This window comes from Rhynchophorus ferrugineus, unplaced genomic scaffold (genome assembly GCF_030347505.1).
Source record: "Rhynchophorus ferrugineus isolate W39M unplaced genomic scaffold, kcgeb_rfMv2 rfM2, whole genome shotgun sequence".
Taxonomy (NCBI): Eukaryota; Metazoa; Arthropoda; class Insecta; order Coleoptera; family Curculionidae; genus Rhynchophorus; species Rhynchophorus ferrugineus.
Window position 1 is genome coordinate 72,279,584 of NW_027472581.1, and position 19,833 is coordinate 72,299,416.

The following is a 19,833-nucleotide window of genomic DNA, read 5'->3' on the forward strand; positions in this document are numbered from 1 at the left end:
TAAATTTTAGTGATATGTACTTCTGATTCATTTCAAATATCTTATAATTTTAAAATAGTTTTAAAAGTTTTTAAAAATCAATCGTTAATTTATTGATTGTAAATACATTCCTTTATATAATTTTTATTTATTGGAATTTGTTTGTTTCAGACAGCATTACCAAATATAGATTATCAAGACTATATACCTGCAGGAGAGGATGTAAGTAAAATTGACATTGAATATTAATTTTAAAATGTAATTAGCCTGAAGTGCAAAACAATCAAGCTCATTTCTCAAGCTCAGACATTTATTTATTAGCTAACCCAGTACAGTTTCTTTATTGTTCAGCTTACTTATTAATTTTTTTATTTACTTATTATTATTATAATTTTATTATTGTTGTATAAAAATCTCACTGACTTCCCTTAATTCCCTTTAAGTCGATCTATTATCGATTACTTCAAATATTGGTTTTATATTTATAGCATTGCCCCACTAATTCTTCAGTTACTTCCTTGTATCCTCGCTTCTACTCATTCATATGCAAACTACCTCCGCATTTTTGTATATGACATGTATTTGCTATTCTCCATAGTCAACTACTTACTCACCGTTAGCTGTTCCTACTGTATTTATATACTCATCCTTAATAACTGTTCCATTAGTATCTAAATTTTACATCTTATTCAATTGGTAACACAAAGTCTAGATAATTTTATGTTAAAATTGCAAACACGGCGACCTATTATAATTGCATACATCCAACAAAATCTAATCATAAAATTTCTTTACCACTTTATAAACAACTAAGCTAAAATTGTCAGCTTCATCACAAGAGGCTGTGACTTAGTCAGTAGCTGCACTGTTTCCCTCTCTTTTCCTTTCTGTATCTATATTTAATGCTATTGACTAGTGTTTATATTTAACATTTAGTAGTTCTTCTCTTTATAGACGAGACTATATTCTGCATGACTTACATTTGTCATATTACCATTTCATTTGCTTAGTAGATAAACCTAATCAAAATTTAAAAGCTCACATTGAATTTCTATTTTGTTTATATTATTAATTATTGGTTATTATTATCATACAATTAATAGTGATATCGTAGTATTGTTGACATTCTTATAAGGGTGTGTGCTTGTTACGTCCAATTTCCCATTCTAATAATCTATCTTTCGCTTTATATATTTATTCTCTGTCCCAACCTGAAATTGAAGTTGTATTTAACTTTTATTGTAACGAGAAATACTAGGAAATAGAAAATTAACAAAATACTATTAAACCCAAACTGAAAGAATATATTAATTAAAATATGTTTATATATGTGTGCTTTTATCTTTTTTTTCAGAATGTAACAAAACTATGTTTAGTCAGAGAATCGGTTGTATCACAAGTTTTGTGGAACCACAGAACAGGATTTTACTGCTATAATTATACAAATAGTGCTAGATTCATTCAAAAATTAAGTTATAAATCCATGTGGTTCTATTGGGAAACCTATAACGCAAATATATCCCTTCCAGTTGCAATAGTAAGTATGAGAAAGATTACAAAATATAGTTTTTACTGAATTATATATATATATATATATATATATATATATATATATATATATATATATCAATTTTATCATTAACAATATGGATATATATTTAATGAATGTATTATGTGTTATCCAACTTAATATCTGACTGTCGCCTTATCTACGTGGCGTCCAATGATTCATTATTTATCTACGTGTCTGCATACATAGTTTCTGGAAATTGCTATTTGAATCTTTTCGTCATTTAATTTCGATATTTCAATTTGTGATGCCCGTCGTCCTGATATAGCATAAAGAGTTTTGAGCAAACTGTGATCTTTAGGCTTCAATAGATCATTCAATATTAAGGTCATCCAATCCTTGAAATACAGCATCCACTGTACCTGTAACTGCAGATCCTTTTTTTTGCAACATTACTCTTCTGTTTATTATTAAAATATATTCAAATATTTTTGTCCAATTAGATGAACCTCTGCTTATAATTTCACCATTCCACCACAAAACAGGTCAAAAGATTCGTTCCGTGGAACCTCGGTATTCTAAATATTCCCAATAGTTTCCTATATACCAGGTGTACCGGAAAGTCATCAGCGTTTTTTTTTTCGAAAAAAATATACATAATTTCTGAAGAAAATGGAAAAATGTTTTTACTCAAAATATCGGCTATATGATTCTATACGTTTTGTTCATATTTCAGCCAATTTATGGATGCCATCCTAAAAAAACGGTTTGATCTTTTGTTGATGAAAACCATTCATCGAGCTATTTTATAACTTCTTCGAGATTGGTGTCTCATTGATGCGAAAAGTTGAGAGTTGGATGGGGCAAGGGCTGGAAGATACGGATATATTCCTTGACTGGTTTTTCTTTATGAGGCCGCACGTTATCCTTTTTTAAAATTACTTTACCGTGTCTTCCTGAATAATATGAACGTTTTTAGATCAATGCATGATTCAAATTGATCATTTGTTGCCAGTAGTGATCACTATTAACTGTTTTAACAGGTCCCAACAGCTCGTAATACACCACGCCACTCTGATTGCAGGTGATAACCCTGATGTCTTGCACTTAGGGTTTTCAAAATAAATCCATTTTCCATCACCCATCACCATTCAATACAGAAATCACTTCCGATCTTAGCTTTTCATGGAAAATTTTTTGGTTTTGAGGTTGAGTAGGGTTTTGCACCTTCAAATTTTTTCGGTTTACCACAACGTTCTTTGCCTTGCACTTCGAAATCACCACTTTTGAATATTCGAACCCACGTCTAACATGTTTTTAAGGTTAGAACGAGAACGTTCAGCGGCTTTTTTCTTTTAGTTAAATGAGAAAGTCCGATAAACGTGGATGTTCCAATCTTTTCGTGATAATGTTGCTATCTGGACTAAAATATGGCGAATCAAATTGAATGAAATAGCATCTACACATATTACATTCACAGATAGAAGGACCACGTGGCAGCGTGCCTTTTTTAAAAACATGCAAGTTACATATGCCTACTCAGTAAATACCTTGGCTTGACCCCGGATACTCAACTCAACATCAAGTTGAAGAAAACGTATTGGTGGCTTGGCTGAAACTGCCATTTATCAACCTACAATAAAATTATAACCTACAAGTTTAATTTCTACTAACGGATACTGAGACCTGTGTGAGCCTATGGAATTCAGCTATGGGGCTGCGCCAGTGACTCCAATGTCCAAGTAATTCAGAGGTTCGAAAATAAGTTGCCGAAATGTGTGCCGATGAATGCTTCTTGTACACGTTTGTGCCCTCCATCACGACTTAAAAAATGATATGGTTACGGACGCTATCAGAAGATTTGCTGATTCATTAGACATGTAAAACGGAAAAACCTTTTGATATTCCAAATGTTTGAACACTAAGTACTTCATTGAAAGATATATTAGTTAGTTACTAGTTGTTTGTTAATAGGTTAAATCAGATTAAAATTAATTGTTATACTACTAGTTTTAATACATAATTTTTAAAAAAATCACATATCTTATTACAAACATGTTATTATAAATATTGTTTTTAGATTAGCGATACTACAGTAGCGTTATTCGACTATCGTGATGCGGATTCCTTAAAACTGCTCCGGAAATCATTTATGTCCGACGAAGTATTCGATAACTATGTGAAATGCTGCCGAGACGCCGAAGATTGCTGTAATAATTACATGACAGATACAAATATTTACGGCGGTACGTTTTCTGCGAAGGCAGTATGATAAGTATATAGCATAAGTAGTAGAGCCTTGATATAAAAAATATTTTCAACACTAAAGTATACCTTACAATATTAAGGATATAATATATATTGAACAAAATAAATTTTCAATTCGATATATTTAGTTCCACTACATCATTATAATTTTAGTGTATTCCTTTCAAAATATCCCTTCAAAAATAATATGTATTTGGATGGATTGATGGATGCTAAGTATGGGAAACTTGGAAGCAATTAATTTTATATGATATAAATGCGAGGGTAATATCATGAGTCAGTAACTTTGAATACAACCGAATTTAGGGCAAAAAAGCGCATTATTTCTCGACATCATCTCCTTTTAACTCATTATATTTTCTTAGAGCGTTTCTACAAATAGACGTTTGTTTCAGTGATACCTCTTCATGCGGTCCAAATTTCTTACCATCTAGCTATTTCTTCAGGTTAACAAACAAGAAATAGTCACTGACTATCAAACTGGTTCAGTCAAATAATTCTTTGTCATCATTGCTTGGAATAATCATTAGTTATTTTAGAGTGCTATTTTAGATGTTTAACCGCAGTCAATATATTTGTACAAATCACGTTGATTATATTAGAAAAACTATATAATATAGAAGAAAATTAAAATGCGTATCCTACATTGTTTTATGCCAGACTGACAGAGAATGTTGACTTAATTAGTCGCAACTACAAGATTGTTTGTTTATTGAGATACTCCGAAATTATATTTGATGACTATTTCTATCAAGTTGTTGTATAATTTTTTTATTATTTAATTATACATTGTTACTAGTCGTTTCCGACTAATCTACAATTTGTCTTTATGATAACCTAAATCCAGGTGTATAACTAGGAGGACCCAACGGCCCTATCTCAGTCTCTGGTAAAATAATGTTTATACATGTCATTGCTGTATTTTTTATATTTACCTCACTACACAACACTACACAAGATCAGATGGTTTCATTCTTTTGAATCAGTGTTCTGCTCTCATGGTATCCAAAATTTGCAATATTCCAGTATTCTGATGAGAATGGAGTCTTGCTCTATGCTCCGTTACAATTATCTTAATTTCCTTGCTTACTGTGAGTATCTGAAGGTCTCGATGTAGTTAGTCAGTCCTATAGTACTTGGGTGCGCTCACAATACTTCTCAGAACTTTGTTCTGAAAAAAAATGTTCTATTTATATTACTATTTTCCTATATTTCAATTCAAGTTCTTTTCTTTTCTTCAGTATTCATTCCGAGATATTTAGCGTTGTTGCTATACCCATGGAATGATAGTATTATTTAATGTTATTGGTGCTTATACGGTCTGATTGTAGGTGAACTGCATATGCACAAATTTACTTTCGTTAATTATTATCTTCCAAGCTTGTGTCAAATTATTTATATTGTCACTTGCCTGTTTTCTTGTAATCTTCATGTGGCTCCTTCACTATTGTCTCCGACAGCTATAATCGCAGTATCATCCGCAAATGTACCCCTCGTAATATTCTCCATGTGTGATATATCATAAGTGTAGAGTAGATAAAGCATTGGCCCCAGTACACTTCCTTGTGGTATACCAGCTTCTTGTAGTGTAAGCTTCTTATTATTTAATTCTAATCATTCTGGCTGTAATGTTGTATAATAATAATGTGTAGTGTTCTACATAATAATGAATACAACATGAATAAATAATGAACTTTAAAAAAACTTGTTAAAAAATTCTAGACAGATGTGGGTGTGGGTGGTTCTAGGTGATAGCTTACAGCAAACAAAAATGGTTTAAACGGAACGTACGTTTACGTTGGAATAAATATATGACTATATAAAAATTTGTAGCGATATATGTACGCAAAAAATTATCATACAGCCTTCATATTGTTAGAGTTGTATTCTGACCTATTGAATTCCATAAAATTTTTTACAGATGAAAAACATTGTCCTGTTATATGGGATGCTTGGTCCTGTTTCCCTAAAACTCCGGTTGACACAACAGCTGAAATGCCATGCAGTAGCCAAGCTTATCAGTCACCAGACAAGGTTTGTACGTGTAAGTAGGGCAAAATAAAATAACAAATAGTTTATCTGGATTAGTACCAGTTGTACAGTGTATAAAGCTCCATCTCTGTACATTAGTGGAATGGTTTAAAAATATGGTTTAATGCATGCGGTAGTGATATTTTAAATGAACTGCTCAGATAATTTGTCATTAGATTCGAAGACGCATCGAATTTAGATTATCATCATATATGTATATAGTCTATTCAAAATAACAGTGAATTCATGTCATCAAGATGTTTAATATATGGCCTATTATAGTTTGCAAGTTCGTTTTAAAATCAGACAATATTTTACTTTGTTTTGGCGCTTTGCTTATTTTGATAAAATTGAAATCGCTGCTTATTATTAGTTTGATTGAAAATGCCTAAGCCATGTGATAGTCAGAGTCATAAATAGGCTGCGTCTCTAATCAGTTACTTCGAACAAGAACGAGCTAGAGGCGGCCCCCTTTTGCTAGAGAAATGCTAGATGTAAGTATCGATACTGTTTAATAGTAAGTTGCTTCGGTTTTTATTGGAAATATTTTTAGCGAGTTATAGTTGCATTGAATATTAGTAGGGACAGTGTGACTAAGATACCTCGAAGAATGAATAAAAATATAATTTTGGTTTCACTGAAAAGTAACCATCTTCAGACAAATTCTAAAGAGACGGAATATCTGAGATCATATTTATAAATTATATGAAAACAAATAATATGAATATATGTCAGTAGGTTTTTCAATATAAACAATTTAATACTTGGAGGGGTTGTATATGGCTCAATGAGTTGAGGTAAAATGACATGAAAGAGTTATGCTTTACATTATGTAACCGTTATTTATTGGCAAATAAAAATATGGAAAATACCGCGGATAATAGGGATGGCAGCGGTGTTACCTGAAGACGAGGCTTGGACAGTCGGTGGTGGCACATCTGAACTAAACGATAGTCAGTGACTGAATGGTACCCTTCATGAAAGTACTCTTCAATAATATCCCAGATAAACATCTCGGGGATGCTAGATAATCGTTTTTGTTTACTGGTCGGTGCTGCTGGCACCCCGCACGTATTCAACATCTGGGATAGTATTTCTGGATATTATATGTATGCAGGCATGTATGCAGGATGTATATGTAGGCAGTTATTCTAACATGTAAAATTCGACATGCCTCAAGGTCGCTATAATACAATTCTTTCAGAAGAAGCTGTTAGTCTGGAAAGTATCCATAGAAACCTTAGGTATATGCAGCTCTTTGAGGGATGTAAAACCCTTCATACACTGTTGGGAAGCATAGGACTTATAGGTATATTGGTATAAACATAACCGACGAGGAGGTTTAATGGTGCTTCCAGATATTGTTTTTAAAAGATTAAGAAGATAACATTTTTGAAAGCATAAAATAAAATCAAGGAAAACTTATTTCAATTATGTATATAGCTAAGATATCTATATTAGGTATATAGACAAAACATGAATATTTTAAAATGGAACATCGGGTCACTCAAGGCAAGATAATGCAAATAGCATAAAGACAACAAACGTTAACGGACAAAGGTAAACGTTATAAGTGCGACTACCATTTAATTAATATAGGATAACTGTATGATAACTATAGGCATAAATATTTGTGCAGTTGTTCAGAAAATATATGAGCCTTTGGATAAAATGTAATGGTAATTGATGTTCAGATATTTGAAGGAATCTTAACTATTTTGCAGATATTGTAAATATATTAGGGAAACTATAGTGACTTTATCTAGTTCTATCAAGATAGATGCACACAGATAGTAACAGAAGAAACTAAAGGGAAATATAGTGATATCAAAATTACTTGACCAACAAATACAGCAACGGAAGAACCAAGAATTAAACGTAAAAGGTAAATATGCGCTCTAATAAAAGTAAAATACATTACTTGAATATACAATTGTTAATTAGGTGAATTAGGCCTCTAGGGGATACCTTATACTATATTAAGCTCCTAGAACTCTACTCTTAGGTAGTGTGGAGTAAGAATTTAATGTAAATATAATGAAATACCACTCTAGCCTACATAACTATTGTGACAGTATAATTAACTTTAGTATAAGTCCTTCGATAGTATATGCATTGGATACAGCATACCATAATATTAAAATAAATTATATTGGATAACATTATATTTGTTTCATTATTTTATGTTATCAGAATTTTGTTATTTGTTAAGGTAAAATGAATTAAAATTTAAAGTTGATGCGATAACATTGCAACATTTTGATGCCATACATTTGGATGACTAGAGTTCACTGTTTTATTCAACGGACTATCATCAACATTTATACTAAAAGGTACTCAGTTATATAAAAATAATGCCTTCGGATATATATCAATTTATCTTCAGACGATGTGTTACGAGTAAATCTGTATAATGTTTTTTTTTGTTTCAGTGAAGAGCAAAAAAGATTGTTTGTATAACGAACAATTGCGTATTGGTACATGGAATCAGCAAACAAATTACAGCACATGCGCAATAGCTCCTGTTTATTTAAGAAGACACAACTTTCATGTGATATTCCTGTTCGTTTGTATAGCATGTTCGTTCCCTGCAATTATCATTTTCTTAGCTATTCCATCATTTCGTGAGTTGACCAGGGTGATATTGCATCGAAATCTGCTTATAGCTATTGTTTTGAGAAATATTATGACAATCATTTTCAAAAAACTGGTTATCATAGATGCCCTTTTGTCATCGGATCTCACTAATCATGTAATGGAGCTGAACTCTGTGGGTTGCAGGATATTGTCGTTCCTGGTCAGCTCTTCGACGAACTCAACTTACGCCTGCATGTTAATTGATGGATATTACCTACACAAAGTAATTGTTCGTACATTTGCAAAGGAACCTTCAATATGGATACTGTACATTGTTGTAGCAGGTAATTATTTATATCAGAATTTTAATTATAAAATTATAATCTTATTCTTAGCATAAATGAAATTAATAAGTTACTAGTTTATATCTAGAACAGTAGGGTTACATATGCAAATATATAGATGTCCTGCTTGAACTGGAATAGTTAATAATAACAAAAAATTTGAAAGACATAGATTTTTGATACAAAACATTGTTAGTTTTGTTTCCTGGCGCGTAAATAAATAACGTTTATGATTTTCCGATAGGGAAAAAGGCAACTATTAGCCATGTGAAAAATATGGATATTCAAGCCAATTGAAAATTCATTTCGTTGACATTAATGTTGTTTGGTTTGGATTTTTGTAATTTTGAGACTTTTCACAAGCGTCTAGTTCTGGGGAATCCCCTCATGCGAACAAGGATTTGTGTTTGCAAAATTGTCAGTTGTCAAAAATTATACGTATATTTGAAGGACATAATATAAATAGAATCAATTAGCTTGAATTCACAACTTAACCTATAACATATTCGTCGATATGCATTAAGCCTATGTGTAGAATACACACGTATGCATTTATTCCTTCATATCCCTTTAACATTTAATATGTCCCATCATTTATTATGATTAACATAAAATCTTCTTTATTTAAAGTAGGTTAGGTACACAGAAACTGATTGTGGCTTATATAAGACACATCCTGTATATCTGACCTCATTTACCCATGGTTCAACACTTGTAACGTCCCTTTAATGTTTTGTACCTTTGTAATTCAATTTATTTGCTAGTTGAATGTTATATAAATCTTTGTAAGTCAATATATCTAGTTCTTTCTTTATCTAATGCCATTTTTCTCTGATTTTAATAACTTTCACTTTTTAATATACTCTTATGAATTGACCGAATACTCCTGATCGATTGTGTTCAAAAATTTAGAAGTAGCAATAATTTTATTAAAGCTGGCGGTTCATAAACTTCATTGTTTCTTATTCAATTTTAATGCCGTGGATCGATGAGCTGAGATTCTGATGCGACAGACTCACATAAAGGACATCGAGTCATATTTCTCTGTACTTTTCACATGGTTGACTATGTCTAAAGTATAGAGAATTCGGTATAATTCCAGTTTGCAAAACTAAAATAAAAATTGAATGGATATGCACCTTGATGTATGTAATTACTTTTTTTATATATTCACAAATCGATGGATGATTTCCGAACAGTACAAGAACTAATAACACAAGAACTTATAAATTAAATAAATTACATTGTAGTATCTCAAAATTGCTTGTAAATGGCCATATCTCATACTCAGGCGGAAACTATCGAGATTTGCCGAGTGCCGGTTGGGATTCTCCAGAAATAGCCTAAATCTAATGAGTTCGGTCTTTTGTATAATAAATAAAGACATTCCCTGCCAATTTTTGTCAGTTGTATATGTCATATATATCCAGATGATGTGACAACACGAATTCTATTATTACCAATGTGGAGCATTTGTTCGGAAAGTTTTTAGTATTTTGACGTATTTTCATGAAATTGACAGCTTCAGAAATAGAATCACTGTCGAAAATCATCCGCCAATAGAATCGTCACACTACCAAACCAGCTATGGTTGTTTCCAAAATCTTACATCGTGTGGTCTAATGTCTCCAAAGATTTTTTGTGTATAATAATGCTTATCCGATAAATTTGCTTTGTTATAAAACCTTAGCCATCGCAAAACTTGCAGTGCTATAAGTAAAAAATATATAAGAACAAGTTAAACTGGTGAGCAACGTGAAGTGCGAAATGCAGTTGAACGGAATCACGTAACGTGCGTAAATTAACGTAGAAATGTTACTGTTAATGCCCAATGAGCTACTTTCCATTATCCTATCGACTGCAGTTCACAGCGATGGTACGTCTAATTGGTAACATTTCAAATAACCAAATTCAAATGAAAATAAAAAAATTACTTCCTTGGTGTTACCTATATAACAAAAACCTATCAAAAGTCTACATTAACTTTTATTAACAAATCTAATTCCGTCTCAACCTCCATAGATTCAAGACAGGATTTTCCCTTCTCGAAAACAACTCTTTAGAAATTTACAAAAAAAATACATCCGTATTTTATAAGGATCAAGTTTTATTTAATGGTCTCAAAGAGTTCCCAGGTACGCGTTACGGTGAGACGGTCAACCTAAAGTGTGTTCACTGTGCAGCGAAACAATGAACGTTCCAAGTTTCACCCTTATAATAATCGGACAATGAAAGCTCCTGTAAAAATACTGTTATGAATGAAAACAATATGTTAAAAGAAACTACTCAGCAGTTAAACAAAAACTGTTGGAACTATGTAATGAAATTACAGCTAGGCGATTGCATATGAATTGACCGTTACAATACATCGAGGAGATATCAAGAAAATTAAGAGAAGAGTACTTCAATATTTAATATTTTAGAAACAAATTAGTCTAAATATACGACTCAAAAGTCTAGACAATCTTGAGCTGCAAACCCTAGATATAATTGAACAAATTCCACCTTTAAAATTACACCCTTAAAATTAGGCAATTGATAAAAGAAAGACGAAAAGCTAGAAGAGTATGCTGTAGACAAAACAATGTTTAATACAATTAGTAATCAGACAAATTAAAATATTAAAGAATATAAATAGAGTTGTCTCGAAAAATATGTAAGTGAATTAAGCCCAGAAGCAGACAAACATTATTCGCTATGGAAATTTAACTCGACGACTTACAAGACCAATAATTTGAGTACCCCCTATAAAAAATGATCAAAATGAATGGATTCGTAAATATTTAGCTACGCATTTCAACCGAATTATATAGAATCCACAGTAGATATATATCCTGTTTATCAGCTCGATTAGCTGTAAATCCGATTTCTACAATGTAAGTTTCCACAGAAATTGACAACAATCTCATTCCTAAAAAGGCTTCTGAAATGGAAGATATTCCAATTGGGTTATTAAAAGAGCTGCCACAAAAAGCACTTACCATGTTGACTTATATATTCAATGCCTGTTTGATACTGAAGCATGCTACTGAATGTCGTCAATTTGCTCGAATAATTATTTCTAAAAAATCGACAGAAGTTGAATCTTACAGACCTATTTCGCTGATACCTGTGGTATCAAAATTATTTGAGAAACCGCTGTTAAAACGTATTAAACCATTTATAAAAATACTAGAATTCTAGTTTGGATTTTGAAATCACTGGACAATCGATCAAGTGCAACCTATATTTCCCTACCCAGCACTACCAGGAATATTGCACTACCCTGCAATATTCCTGGACATATCACAAGATTTTGACCGGGTATAGTAAATTGATAACATTAACGCTCAATTACTGTTCACTCCTGGAATCATACCAATTCGAAAGAAAATTTAAAGTCTCACATAAAGGGGCATTCTCATCACTTAAATCTATTTCTGCTAGAGCCCCACAGGCTAGTGTAGGACAACTCCCATATCTGTTCTATAAATGCATTAAATCAGAAGATCGTAGCTACAACTATGTGAAGTGTATTCTTAACTTTACTTGAGTAGTTAAATAAAAGCGTTAAGCTTTATTCTAATTTGGAAAATATATACTGATGTATTATTCCCCTATTCGGGAGGCTTCAACCTCTGCTTACGCGAATTTGTTAATCAAGCTTAGCATCCGTCGGCTTAGAAAAAGGCAATAATTGTTCCAATATTGAAATAAGAATCAAAATAAAAAAATTAAACGAATGAAAATCAAACAAATAAGATCTCAAAGAGTTTGTAAACAAAAATCATGAGAGAAAGTATGTTTAGGGCGTTTTAAGACGAATCACGGTTATATAGATTTCACCTTTTCGTTTTTTTTGCATTCTGTCAATAAGTGCACGAATATTTTAGATGTGGAAAACGTGCCGCTTTTATTAAATAAATAAGCGTTTTTATTAATTTTCGATCTGCTTTTGATTGTATATACTAGCCCTCACTTCGGTTAGCTTTAGAAGCTAAAGCTAAGCTAACTTTTTAGCTTCCGTTAGCTGCTTGTATGTCCTTAATAATTTGAAATTCCGGTAGGTGATGGCTAACGGGAGCCAGCTTGTCCTCATGATACTGTGTAGAGGACAATATGAACACGATAATATTAAAACTCTTTAAAAAAAGACAGACAGAGGAAAAATACACATTGCAGAACTATAAGACTTGAAAATTAATGCAAGAACGAATGTGTTGACGATATAATACGTCAATTTCCTATTTTATTGTAAATTTCAACTGCACCCATTTGCAGCAAGTACAGGAGTACAATACATCATTACTAATATAGGAGAATAGAGTGTTACCTACTACTAAAGTAGTATCCGGATCGGTCAAGCTGAAAGATATTTTGTTTACAGGCTTGGACAATATTACAGTCTGGTATGGATCTATAAGCTTGAGGTGTTTTAAATGCGAAAACAATTTTATATGTTTCTCTCCAAGGCCATATTAAAAATGAATAAACATCATATAGCAAATCCATAGATAATGGTTCCACAGCAGATTAAAATGGTTTTGACGTGTCAAATTAAAGCTGAATTAATTCCACATAGGCAACTGTAACTGGATCGATTGCCTCTTTTTTCTGACTGAACACTTAAAAAGCAACGGGTCAATAATATAAAACACAGTTGAAAAAATATTCTGTGGCATCTTGCGAGTTGAGTTCTCCTAGAATTGGCTGTAGAATCTATTTATTTGGAATGAATCCCCTTTTATAATGAGCACGTTAGTCATGATATTTAAGTCATATACTATAATGACTCCTTAAATATCCAGTACCGCATTAGCAACGTGTTCTACTTTCCTCCTGAAGCAACCAAAGTAATATATATGGTCGTTATTCCACCTGAACAACTTTCAATTGTAACAAAATTTCTTGAGTTTGCCGATTGTAGCTTGGTCTTTGATATCAGTTTACCTTTGACGACCTTCTGAATTTACAGTGTACGGAATGGCTTCCTCGTTTTTAATATTCCCACTCATGGGATTACAACCAAACTACAAGCAAAAATGTAAATAATAATTAGTTAAAATAACAATAACGTACGATATGAATAAATATGAATCTAATACAAGTTTCTCTTAATACAACTGAAGTATAATAAATTAATAAGAAACAAAGCAATGTAGATTTAGATAAAAAAAAACTATATATTTATACCCCCTAAATTTATTTCCCATCTAGATCAAGACCGTTTTAATTGTTTATATCGAAAGAATAAGATATTTATAACTTAAGTTTCGCAGAAAGAACTAATTTTTCTTCTGAATTCCAAAATGCGTATACGTGCGTACTTATCGGTATTATAAATATAAGTCATATATTTAATTTACTATATACCATATAAGACATTTGTACTGCTTAAACCTCCACAGCATTCATAACAGCAAAGGTAAATGTTGTTTATATACTTGACGTGACAATAATAATAAGGAATACGGCTAATTTCCATATATTATTACTAGTGGTTATCGCTAAAAATATAAATTCCTAGAACAGTAGTTTTTTTCAGTTATATAAAAAACTCAGAACATTATACGTGAGTAGGAAATATTTAAGACCTTAGACATTGTCAACATTGTTTCAATCATTAAGCCTCTTTTATTACCTTAAAAATAATTTAAATAAATAAAAACCATTGAAAATCATGTTAATTTGGAATGACACTTTTCGTAACTCATTTTGTATCTAATGGCTAGTATTTCTTGCCTGTCAAATTTAGGTATCTTTACCTTTTTACTCAAGTAGACCGAATTTTATGTCTTGCTATATAATTAAGGTTAAATTAAAATATTCTGGTAAAACTTTTTTTAAATAGGTAATATTCTTGTCATTCGACGCTAAAAAGATTATCTTTTTCTGTATATGGCCAAACATTAACAATTTACATCATCAATGTTTGTCACAAATGACGTACTGTTTGTCAATTAACATATTTTCTCCTAGATACGTCAAAAATGGACCGAGCACATAAAAAAACTATTTCCTTCTTCGTTTTAGATTCTTACCATCTACTTAACCTAATTTTCTATCCTTTGTTAATCTACCTCTAGTGATGGCAGTTTCCAGACAACTCAAAATAGTTTTGATTCTTCTTCCTTGTAACATATACCTATCTCAAAAAAAAACACTTACATTTTACTATTTGGCTTGTCACCAGAAAGGGTAAAGATGAGTCATGCTTTAGTTTGCTATAAAACTATCACCAAAAATTATTACATATTATCATCACCAAAGCTAAGGCGCCTTCTTTGCGTAGTCGTAAAACTAATCGGTAATTATGTTGAGGAAAACTAGGCTGTTTATTGTCCCTAATGTCTCTATAAAACTAAGCAAAATGTTGAGATATATACAGAAACAACAGCAATTACTATAACAAAAAGCATAGAAGGTACAGCATATTACGCAATTCTCAATAGTGTAGCTTACCAAAAAGTTTATTATATATCAACCAAAAAGTGTAATGAGAAAAACCTGACAATAAGCAAGTCCGGAAAAAAAAACTAGATAAAATTCAACAAAGCAACAAAAGAACTAAAGATCTAATTAATAGTGATTAAACCGAAGGAATATATGTTATTTAGAAAACTTAATGCCAGTTGATACAACGGAATATTAGTTCTTGGAAATAAGATGATATTTTAAAAAGCCTCATACTGGATTATGCTGTCCAGCCTTTAGATACAATGGTAATAACTGGACCATGAAATATTAAGAAAAAATGCAAGCTTACTCCAAAAATGAAAAAAAAAACTATTTAATCCGTTTCGAATTGACTTATGACCGGTAGAAAAATGTTCTGCTAGGGAGGTAAAAAGAACAATAATGAAATAAATGGGTCTTCAGTAAGTATTAATAATTTTAAAAACCCTCAAAAAGAAAATATTATAATCAGAAAGATTTGTATGTATATAGATTGGTTATGTAGTATCAAACTGTGGCATAGGGATGTCGCAAAAATATCTAGATTCGTTCGCAGATAAATTTAAATAATTTAAAAACATTTTAATTGTTTTTAATCAACTTTATAAGTTGGTACTTAATTTTAAATATTTAATGCATTTGGATAATTAATTTTAATCGTTTATTTTCGCTACTTTTTAAATGTTTAGAAACTATCTATATTTTTTTTGTTAAAAATATTGATATATCTTTTGTAAAATATCGATACATCCAAATTTACATAAAAATCGAAATCGATATATCTATGTGTTTTTGAAATATCGAGATTTGGTTTCCATCGATACTTTTCTTACTATTAGCAAATCCAACATCCAATCAGAGGTTCCAAAATAAAGTGTTGCGTGAAATTTTCGATGTTGTGCGTGGAATGCCGAGGCAAACAAACTAATTTTGGTGATATCCCCCTGGAATCTATAACAACTGTGTTCCAAAGGCTGGAGTAAATTCCTTCATTGCAGTAGGATAGTTTTGTTTCAGTACAATAATTATTCCAATAAAAATACTAATGAATTGTACTGAATGAATCTTTCTTCATGTTGATAGTCTTGCTAATCATGTTTTTACTTTTTTTAATCTATTTTTACAAATATTCATTGTTTTTTATTGATAGAAGCAATCCTACTTCTTCTTTTATAATTTTACGCTAATGTAGCAACACTTAAATAAATTTAATTGTAACTGTTTTATAGAATATAGTATAAATTATTCAGCACTCGAATAATTCGAAGAAAATCCAATAATGCTTAAGTGAATTGTCAATTTTCTTGTGTGGTGCTCTACAGTAGGATATATAACATTAAATATAAAATATATTCAATTTATTTTATGTTGTTTTGTAGCTTTGACATTCATTCCATCAATCATTTGGGCCGGCATCATGGTGAATTTTGAAGCAACCGATTGCTGGGCCGTTGATAGAAACGGTGCCCAATGGTCAGTTGACAGTTTCCGTATAGTAATCCTGCTAATAAATACGTTCTTATTATTGGACATTATAAAAGTTATGGTATCGAAGATGAAACAAGGTGGAACAACCAGACAAACAAAGTAAGTTATTCAAATTCACATTATCCATTGGAATTAATTCATAGCTTGATTTAAGTAATAATAGTATGATGCGATCTAACATTTTACTAAACTAATACTGTCGATTTTGCTCGAGAGACTTATTTAGCTTGAATATTTCTAATAAATTTTTATTATCAAAAGTTTTCTAAGCTTATTATAATTATTTTATAACAATGCTGTGAAGCCTAAAATTAAATATTCTACTATATGTCATAGTAATTAATACAAAGCTATTTGTTAAATTTATCTAAAGACAGTATTTTTTCTGCCATTCGAAACACCACTACAAGAACCGGTCTGCATAGATCCAAACTTGGCGACATCATGGATGGTGGTGGTTTTGGTGCTACCGAGCCAACATGATCGGTGTGTTGCAATACCGGAGGCGTCGGCAATGACGTGCTTACATTCCCATGGGATGTAAGGGTGCAAAGGTCTTAACGGGCGACTGTGATAGAAGAGTGTAAGGAGGTCACTGTTTGTGATTGATGATGCTTGAAGTAACCGTAAGGACTAGCCAACGCGTCCATGGGATGGAAGTACGGGTATCCAGAAAAATCTATAATATTTTTTGAAAACTAACCGAAATAAATTCATTTTTAAGATCTTTCAAACGTTAGTCAGGCAATGATATTTTAGGTGATGTGTACTTAGTGATTGATATACATAATTAAAAGAATTTTTACCTATTTTAAAACGTTACAATTATTTCAGAGCTGCTTTTCGAGCAACAATATTTCTGATACCTCTGTTTGGTCTGCACGTTTTCATCACGGCAAAGAAAATTGTCGTCAATGACACGTGTACGGCAGAAGATGTTTACGACTATTTCCGTTACACCATGGAAGCTCTGCAGGGCATATTCGTAGCGATTTTATTTTGTTACGCTAATAGTGAGGTGAGTACCGTTTTGCTTAGTAAGTTAGAAAGCTATTAGATTTAGATGGTGGGCGGTAGAACATTTTTATTGATTTTCATTCTGCTTTCAATTATATGCACTGATCAAGATTTTGGAAGTACCAGGTAGCTTTGAAAATAAAAATAAAGAGGAAAATAGAACTAGAATTATTAAAGTTCTTCAGGCATTTTACAGGAGGTCCATTAACTTTTTGCGGGTGCGGGTTTATTACCATATTATCTCTACTCTATATTATCTTATTATCTTACTCTATATTATCTATATTCCATGACGAAGATGTCGTGACTTCGATCATTCTTCACGGTATACTTCGTATTTCAGAGCCGTATGACTTAAAAAGCAATAAAAAATTATAAAATATTGGCGACACATCACCTGCTACTGCTAATGTCAACAGCATTAAATTAGAGTAAATTTAGGTCTTCTAGTACTAGGAACGAGTAATACAGAAGAAAACAATGACATCTAGGGCTAAACTAAGACAAATCGATAAAACTGGAGGAGATTTCACTTCTCTAAGATGTTCTTGTGGAATAGAAGAAATGTTTCAATCAATCAAAATTACCGGATTTCTAGAGGCTTATTTTGCCAATTCTGTTGTCAGCATCAACAGATTGCTGATGATAATGATGAATAGCTGATATTCTACGATAATAAAAAAACAATAAGGCAAATATTGTATTGAACAACTGTCTACAAGAAACATTATTTAAGCGTTAGGTTTATTCCGTTTCAAACGTCTCAAAAGCTCGGATATATTGCTCAACAACTGTTGTTTTGCTTTCCACATAATACTTCATCTTCTCTTGAATAATTAGTTCTGCATGAGTTTTTTCATTAAAAGCTCCACACCACACCAACGTTAACATATTCAAATCGAAATCTCAACTGCTCCAAAGCATGAAGAAAATGTGTACTGACATGTACAGACATAACATAATTCGTCTGAATTTTATTACATGCATGATTGAATATTTACAGATTTTCCAGCAAATTTAATTCAAATAAAATATAAATAACCACTTAATATTTCCATCGTAAACTCTGCTATTCTGAGATGTTATGTAACTCACGAATATTCTTAGTTCGTTTATTTATTGATTTATATGACTTACAAACACAAATTAACATGCATACTAAATTTATACTAATACGAAAATACGAACTAAATGATCAAGTATAAACATTTAGTTTTCGTAGTCATGCTGAACTACATCGACTTCGTCATATCATCAAGTCCCAAGTCATGCCACCATAGCGGATATGCCCAGTTTGTAAACGATTTGTGTGTCATTACTAACAGCATAATTCCCAGATTTAGACCATTCTTCAACTCTATTCCCTTGCAGCCTAAAACTCGAATTTTATTAGTTTTATTAGCAGCCTTCTAAAATCGTTTTCTTGGTGTTAATCTGAGTCCTTGTACCTTGTAAAAAATTCATAAAGATTAAGTCATATACTTAATATTTCAAGAGTCATCTAGTTTATTTGTATTTCAATATGTCACGACTAAATTACTTTTAGGATATGAGATCAAGAGATGGAGCAAGTCGACAAACACGTTTGTGACCATATTAGTTTTACTTTTAATTCTTTTAATATACTTGTTTTACTTCTTCTTTTAATTCAAAATAAACATTCAGCTTTGTTATAATTGCCTAAAATTGGTCTGAGAGCTTAAAAAGTACAAAAATAACAATTTATATTTTTTATTTTCGCAGGTTCAAAATGAACTGAGGAATGTTTTTCGGAAGATCAACATCCAGCTCAGCCAAAGATTTGGTATCAGATTCCGAGTACCTCAAGCCAGACGACGTACTACAACAGCTACTTATGTACAGACCAGTGATTCGAAAGGCGATTGTTAAATATCACGTATTCTTAACTTATTGTCTCATTTTTTATAAATAAATATTTTCTTTCAAAATATCACTTTTTATTATGTAAAAACAACGACAATTAGTTGTATTAAGGTTAATGTCCTAATGCTTGATTAAATTATTTTACAGCTCTTGTAATTTCATGAAAATAAAAATATTTTAATTAGTAAAACATTGCTATCTCGGATACTGGAAAGAAAATAAAACAGATTCATAGAATGGCCATTATTTTAAAAATAAACCATGTTTTCGTTTTTGTCCTTGCTTTTCTCATGTTTCCAA

At 31.5% G+C, this 19,833-nt stretch overlaps 1 protein-coding gene across 3 annotated transcripts in view; it reads left to right on the plus strand.

Moving 5' to 3' along the window:
- The window catches only part of LOC143190361 (corticotropin-releasing factor receptor 2), a 49,431-nt gene extending 29,833 nt beyond the window's left edge, over positions 1 to 19,598 (plus strand). For all 3 annotated transcript variants that reach the window (XM_076394601.1, XM_076394600.1, XM_076394602.1), the window contains exons 2-9: positions 151 to 201; positions 1,334 to 1,516; positions 3,570 to 3,735; positions 5,679 to 5,801; positions 8,221 to 8,709; positions 16,524 to 16,731; positions 17,467 to 17,650; positions 19,393 to 19,598. In XM_076394601.1, the coding sequence (XP_076250716.1) occupies positions 151 to 201; positions 1,334 to 1,516; positions 3,570 to 3,735; positions 5,679 to 5,801; positions 8,221 to 8,709; positions 16,524 to 16,731; positions 17,467 to 17,650; positions 19,393 to 19,539 (1,551 nt within the window). In that variant the 3' untranslated portion in view covers positions 19,540 to 19,598. The remainder of the gene's footprint in view (positions 1 to 150; positions 202 to 1,333; positions 1,517 to 3,569; positions 3,736 to 5,678; positions 5,802 to 8,220; positions 8,710 to 16,523; positions 16,732 to 17,466; positions 17,651 to 19,392) is intronic.
- The last annotated feature ends 235 nt before the right edge of the window (positions 19,599 to 19,833 follow it).